Genomic DNA, 7,038 nt, shown 5'->3' on the forward strand with positions numbered 1-7,038 from the left:
AATCTTTTCCAGCTAGCTTCCTGAGCAGAAGCGGCAGTGAAAATGTCATGTGGCCTGTGCGGAGGGATGGAGAGAGCTGGGGACCAACTGGCTGCCCCTCCTTGGCCAAGGGGGCATCCGCGCCAGCCGTCAGCGAGGCCTCACCCTGTGTACATGTTTAGTTGCCAGGAGTCTTTTTGCAAACATGCAACTCAGACTCACCCATGAAATTGAAGACAGTGGAATTTTGTCAAGGGGAGCAGCCAGGGAACCTCCAGGCAAAGAAGAGCTGCTAGAAACTCGACCTCACTGGAACCAGCTCAAGCAACTGACTCAGACTTGGAGAGGCCTAAAACTCTTATTCTGGAGAGATTTTTGGGCAGACTGTGAGGTACTATGGCGTACCATCCCCACCAGGTAAAAAAGGCCGTGGTGCCAAGGCGGATCCTAACTCTGCTTTGCTTGGATCTTCGGGATAAATTGTCAGAGAGCCTTTACTGCTGAGCAGCAGAGACTCTTTCCTCTCCTACCTTGTCCAGGGGCTGTGTGGCTGCGTGAGCCTGCACAGCCTAGAAGCTGTGTAGCAGTGCCTTCCTCACACTCTATGTCGCCACACCATTCCTCTTGCACAGGTGGATCTTCTCGTCCCGGAGGAGGTGCTGCTTCTGGGTGAAGCTCTTTGGGCACTCATTGCACTGCTATGGCTTCTCCCCACCATGGATCTTCTCATGCCGGATCAGATTGCAGGGATAGCTGAAGGTCTTCCTACAGTACAAGCACGAAAGGACCCCTCTGCTCTGTCCTGAGTGCACACGCTGGTCGATGTTGAGGGCTTTCTTTTGGGAGAGGCACTTCTGATGCTTGTCACATTGTAAGGCCTGCCCCGTGGGTGGCCTCTTGGACTTGGCTTGTAGCTGCCGTTGGTGTTGAGGCTTTTCATGGACCTAGGATTGCTGTACACCTTGTCCATGGCCGGGACACTGGCATGAGCTTTTGCATTCCAGTTCTGCTTGAACCTCTTTGAGGCCACACGGGTCCTGTCTTCCACGTAGGTCCTCCATTCCACATGGGTCTGCCAGCGCTGCTGATGGAGGAATCACAGAATCACAGAATGGTAGGGGCTGGAAGGGCCCTCTGTGGGTCACCCAGCCCAACCCCCTGCCCAAGCAGGGTCACCCACAGCAGGCTGCACAGCACCGCGGCCAGGCGGGGCTGGAATATCTCCAGAGAAGGAGACTCCACAGCCCCTCTGGGCAGCCTGGGCCAGGGCTCCGTCACCCTCAGAGGGAAGGAGTTCTTCCTCGGGTTCAGCTGGAGCTTCCTCGGCTTCAGTTTGTGCCCGTTGCCCCTTGTCCTGTCGCTGGGCACCACTGCAAAGAGTCTGGCCCCAGCCTCCTGACCCCCACCCTGCAGATACTTAGAGGCATTTCGAAGGTCCCCTTGCAGCCTTCTCTTCTCCAGGCTGAACAAGCCCAGCTCCCTCAGCCTCTCCTCCTAGGAGAGATGCTCCAGTCCCCTACGAACCTAATATATGCTTACAAAAAAACATATGAAGGAAGCCTTCCTCATCTCTAGCGTGCTCACTGCTGTATGTGTGCCGTGGTTCTTCTGGTGAGTCGTCAACATCTTCTTCAGAAAAAAGCCCTCCCCGTACGCAGTACACGAGTGAGGTTTCTTGTTGGGACAGTTTTGCCCATAGAACATGACAGCATTGCTTTCACCGAGACCTTCTTCCCCTGGGAACGGATGGCACCAGCCTGTCCATGCTCTGGTTTCCCTGCTGCACAGGAGAGCCATACTGACTATCAAAGGGCAGCGTCTTGCTGAGACCCCGAAAAACCAGCTCCTCCAACTCCCTGGCTAAAGTCACAGAGGATGCTGAGCTTTGGGGGCATTTCTCAGAGTCCAGCTGCTCTATTTTGAATATCACTTCATCTGCTGGAACTGACAAGAACAACAAAGGGGACATTCATTGGTGTGAGACACAAGAGGCTTCTGAAATCCCCCGCACTGCTTCCCCCACCAGCCGTGAATCAAACAGGCCCATCATACACGGGGAGTGTGAAAAGCAGCTGTGCTCACAGACCAACAGCCAGCTGTGGGACCGAAAGAGAGAATACGAGTGAAAAGTACAGGAACGCGCCCCTTTCAGCTGGCTGTGCAGCGAGCGTGAGTAGCCATGAGGGAGGGGGCAGAGGGAGGTCCTGTCTTCCATGATAGCAGAGTGCAGCAGTTTCTAAAGCCATCTCCAGTCGTCATCTTCCTCCGAAGATCTCACGGACCTGGGGCAGCCCTTTGCTCCCCTCTGTCTCCCTCCCCACACCAACGACGCGGCCCTTCCTCCTCGGAGAGCAGCAGCTCATGGTCCGTGAGATCCATCTTCCCCCCACTCCCAGGACACTGTGACCCACCTGCGCGGTCCCCTTCGTGAAAGGGGACACGCGGACACTGCCTGGTTTTGACTCGAGACGCGCCTGCTGCTGCTCAGGACACACATCTCACGAGGAAGCCTCCTTTGCAGTCCTCTCTGAGGCCGCACACGTACGTGTTCTCTGAGGGTTTATCAATTTTCATATCTGAGCGAGGTGCCTGGGATTTTCTATTCACACTAAACCTGTCTCAGACTTTCTCTTGACCAGCATTCCTACCCCAGCATCGAATTGTAGCTGACCTGGATACGAATATGACCCATTGGTGGGAAACCAACCAAAGGTCAAGGACAGAAAGTGCCCCAACGCTCGACCGCTCTGAAAGCTGTTGACAGTGCGAGGGCGAAACCTCAGCAGGGCTCAGCCTCCTGCCTGGAGAGCGTCGCTCGGATGTGGCACAGGGGGAATAACCAGAGACCAGCGCTGAGAGCGAGGAAGTGACTGGTGAGCTGGGGACAGGCTGCTCATCAAGCCAATATGACATTGTTCTTGGGATTAACGGAGCCGGTGACTCCTCCAGCCTCCGCGTGGCCGTTGAGGCTCTGCTCTGAAGCGCAGCTCCCGCTTCTGAGGATGCTGCCACCAAGCAGAAGAAACTGCAGGAGAAGAGCGGCAGATGGGCTCTGGAGGATGAGAGACAGGAGCCACGCGAGGGAGCAAAGCTTTCTGGGCCAGGGGCCGAGAAGCCCAGGGCTGCAGGGAAGAGCCATGCTCTGCAGCAGCCACCATCTTGCCAAACACGGGGACGGCCTCCCTGCAGCTGGACGGGAGCTGGAGGTGACATTCCAGCTGGGAATCTGCCAAAACCCCTTCTAAGCCCGCTTTGCTTTCAGCCTTTTCTGTGCCCTGCGGTGGGAGGTGCTACAGCTTGCACACACGTACGGTAACAGACTTTGCCCTGCTCAGTTTAAAGCAAACGCCTTCTCCTTTCGCCGGGCGCTCCCTGGAGCTTGGACAGCGAGAAGGAGCCAAGGTTCATTCCTTCAGCTCCCGCTGGGCACCGCTCAGCCAGGCGCAGACCGGTGTTGTGTCCCCCCCCTCTGCCACACCTTCCCCAGGCTGTGGGAGTCTTCCTGCGTTCAGTCTCCCCAAATATGGAAGCTCTCCTCCTCGCTGCTCTGCTCTGGACTCTGTCCCTGCCTACTGCATTTCTTTCAATGCTGAGCAAGAAGAACTTCACTTGGTTCCCCTGATACCTTGGCATGGCACCTTCTTTGGAGATGATCTTGAGAATCGTTCTTGACTTCATTCCTAGCGATTCCTTCGATCCCGTTTGATTTATTTCAGGGATGCCTGTCTCCTCACCTGCAGTGTCTTGTCTACCTGGCACTTTAATCTCCCTGCCAGTCAAACGATCCGCACGCTTGCTGCCCGCTTTCCTCAGCTCAGCGTGGCTCTTGCCCTCTCCCCACTGCTCTGTCTGCCCCTCGCCAGTCCCTGTGGCTTAGCTTTTCCGTCTGAACATGAGAAAGAACTTCTTCCCTCTGAGGGTGACGGAGCCCTGGCCCAGGCTGCCCAGGGAGGTTGTGGAGTCTCCTTCTCTGGAGATATTCAAGACCCACCTGGACAAGGTCCTGTGCAGCCTGCTGTAGGTGACCCTGCTTCAGCAGGAGGGTTGGACTAGATGACCCACAGAGGTCCCTTCCAACCCCTACTATTCTGTGATTCTGTGATTCTGTGATATGCTGTCCCACAGCAGGAATGTCGGGGACTGCCCACATCTCCAGCTGCACAGTGCACCGTGGGACTGCTTGGAACTCACCCATGCTGAGCTCGGTAAACTCTGCGTCCTCTGTGGCTCCCCGCTCCTCCGCAAGACGGCTCTTCGTCTTGCTTCACAAACGCCTGCAAAGCTCAGCTCTGGAGTGCTGTAGTCTGCTGAGGTAAAGAGTAAACTTCTTTACTGGTTACCACAGCACTGCTCGGCTCTTCCCTCGCTGCGTGCAGGGGGTTTGCTGTTCGCTACCCTGCTTCCACACACAACCTCTCTCCAGCACCTCCTGCTCCTACCTCTGGGAGCGTTACCCTGCCCCACAGAGAAGTGATTTCCCCCCCGATGTGTCGTTTCAGGAGTGTGTCCTCCCTGCCCTTGTGTCCAAGCACACTCAGAGTGTCAACCTGCTCGAGGGCAGGAAGGCTCTGCAGAGGGGTCTGGGCAGGCTGCATCCATGGGCTGAGGCCAACTGTGTGAGGGTCAACAAGGCCAAGGGCCGGGTCCTGCCCTTGGGTCACACCAACCCCACGCAACGCTGCAGGCTTGGGGAGGAGCGGCTGGAGAGCTGCCCGGCGGAAAAGGCCCTGGGGGTGCTGGGCGACAGCCGGCTGACCAGGAGCCAGCAGTGTGCCCAGGTGGCCAAGAAGGCCACCGCCATCCTGGCTTGGATCAGCAATGGGGTGGGCAGCGGGAGCAGGGCAGGGATGGTGCCCCTGGACTGGGCACTGCTGAGGCCGCCCCTCCAGTGCTGTGTGCAGTGCTGGGCCCCTCACTGCAAGCAGGACCTGGAGGGGCTGGAGCGTGTCCAGAGAAGGGCAGCGAGGCTGGGGAGGGGGCTGGAGAAGAAGTCTGCTGAGGAGTGGCTGAGGGAGCTGGGGCTGTTCCGTCTGGAGAAGAGGAGGCTGAGGGGAGACCTTCTCACTCTCTGCAGCTCCCTGCCAGGAGGGTGCAGTGAGGGGGGGTTGGTCTCTGCTCCCCAGGAACCAGCAACAGGACGAGAGGCGATGGCCTCAAGCTGCGTCAGGGGAGGTTCAGCTTGGAGATTGGGAAAAATGTCTGTGCTGAGAGAGTGGTCAGGCCTTGGGCCAGGCTGCCTAGGGCAGCGGGGGAGTTGAACCATGGAGGGGTTCAAACACCGTCTGGATGTGGCACTTGGGGACATGATTTAAGAGGCATGGGGGTGTTGGGGTGACGGTTGGACTTGATGATTTCAGAGGTGTTTTCCAACCTTAATGATTCTATGGGTCTATGATTGATTCTTTCAGAACAACACTCATTGGGTCCGGGTTCAGCCAGCATTGTTCTTCCTTCCAGGCTTTCCCACCCCGCTGGGCACTGTGCTCCTTCTCTGCCGTCCTGGCTGCTCACATCAGGTCTAACCAGCAGAGACTCTGCTAATGGGAAAGATCAAACCTGTTACGTTTTCTTCTCTGTTACGGCCCCTGAACCTACTCCTCCTGAGACCTGAGAAGTTCCCTCCATAGCACATTCAGACTGCCACCTCGTGATGTCTTCTGCCTGGTGACAACAACATGCAAATGCTAAGCCTGAGAACAAAGCTGTAATTCATCTCTTGGCTGCACTTGGTTCTGTTGGAATCTCTCTGGAGGCCTCCTCATCACCATTGCAGGGCGCTTCTCCATGAAGTCAGGACAGGAGGTCGGGTTTGGAGAGCGCATTTTCTGTCGAGGAACAGAGATCTGAAGGTTTCCGTGCTGCATCAAGATGCCTGCTGTGTCCACGGGCAGGAACGCACCTCTGCACGCACTGCTGGCACTTGGCCGTGCTCCCAAAACCGGCTCCGTCGCCCGCAACCCAGCGCCTGGCAGGATGGAGAGCCCTCCATGCAGCCCACTGCGAGATGGCGGCTTCCGTCGGTGGCGGTCAACCCCATGGGCCGAGGGAAGGGGGCTGCGGGCTGTGCTGGGAGCAGCCGTGACACAGGGGTAGCTGCCGGCCGTGCCCACGGCCAGCGAGCGCTGGAGACGGAGGGACTGGACGTGACGCAGCGGGCACCGACTTCTCCGCGTTTCTAAAAATCCACCTCCCAGGCGTGGGAAAAACTCCCCGGCGCTCGGCAAGCACCGAGAAGTGACCGAGGAAGCGGTCGATACTTACCCAGGGGGATCAGGGATCTGCTCTTCCCTCTCATTCCACACAGCTCCCTCTGCCAGCCCTGCAGATCCTCCCGCTCGTGAGCAGAACCCGCTGCGGCCGGCAAATTGCCAAAGCGCGACGCAGTCGGAAAAAAAGGGGGAAGAGCCCTTGGGAAAAGCCCTCATTTCTGTTCGTTGCTGCTGCGCTTGCGCCCAGGGCTGAAAGCAGGACGAAACGCCCGCCTCGGGGCATTCTTGTGCCACAAAGAGAGTAAGGACTCGGCTTTTCAGTTTGAAGAACGGAGCTAATTCCTGCAAATTCCTCAACAGCTTCACTTCCTCCCTGCACGGTGCCTGATCCTGTCACGGATCCTGATCCCGTCACAGATCCCGTTTTTGTGATAAACGGGAGATTCTTCCCCACCGCGGTGGCTCTTCCCTGCAGCCCTGGGCTTCTCGGCCCCTGGCCCAGAACACTCTGCTCCCTCACGTGGCTCCTGTCTCTTGTCCTCCAGAGCCCATCTGCCGCTCTTCTCCTGCAGTTTCTTCTGCTTGGTGGCAGCATCCTCAGAAGCCGGAGCTGCGCTTCGGGGCAGAGCCTCAACGGCCATGCGGAGGCTGGAGGAGTCACCGGCTCCGTTAATCCCAAGAACAATGTCATATTGGCTTGATGAGCAGCCTGTGCCCAGCTCACCAGTCGCTTCCTCGCTATCAGCGCTGGTCTCTGGTTATTCCCCCTGTGCCACATTCGAGCGACGCTCTCCAGGCAGGAGGCTGAGCCCACAGAACCCCAGCATGGCGGAGGTTGGAAGGGACCTCT

At 57.6% G+C, this 7,038-nt stretch overlaps 1 protein-coding gene across 1 annotated transcript; it reads right to left on the reverse strand.

Moving 5' to 3' along the window:
* Window positions 1–299: 299 nt before the first annotated feature.
* On the reverse strand, window positions 300–6,829 carry LOC104328014 (uncharacterized). The gene is made up of 5 exons (XM_075417950.1): window positions 6,604–6,829; window positions 6,241–6,330; window positions 4,171–4,283; window positions 768–1,063; window positions 300–447 (listed from the first exon to the last, which is right to left on the reverse strand). The coding sequence occupies exons 1-5, from the start codon at window positions 6,827–6,829 to the stop codon at window positions 300–302; spliced, it is 873 nt and encodes a 290-aa protein (XP_075274065.1).
* Window positions 6,830–7,038: the final 209 nt, after the last annotated feature.

This window comes from Opisthocomus hoazin, chromosome 4, assembly GCF_030867145.1.
Source record: "Opisthocomus hoazin isolate bOpiHoa1 chromosome 4, bOpiHoa1.hap1, whole genome shotgun sequence".
Lineage (NCBI taxonomy): Eukaryota > Metazoa > Chordata > Aves > Opisthocomiformes > Opisthocomidae > Opisthocomus > Opisthocomus hoazin.

What these genes read in the sequence shown, in the direction of transcription:
- LOC104328014 (XM_075417950.1), bottom strand. Translation starts at nt 6,829, where the DNA reads ATGGCCGTTGAGGCTCTGCCCCGAAGCGCAGCTCCGGCTTCTGAGGAT. An exon ending in TTATCACAAAAACGGGATCT is followed by an intron (nt 6,331 to 6,603) that starts GTGACGGGATCA and finishes TGCCGGCCGCAG; the next exon opens with CGGGTTCTGCTCACGAGCGG. An exon ending in CAGATCCCTGATCCCCCTGG is followed by an intron (nt 4,284 to 6,240) that starts GTAAGTATCGAC and finishes TTACCTCAGCAG; the next exon opens with ACTACAGCACTCCAGAGCTG.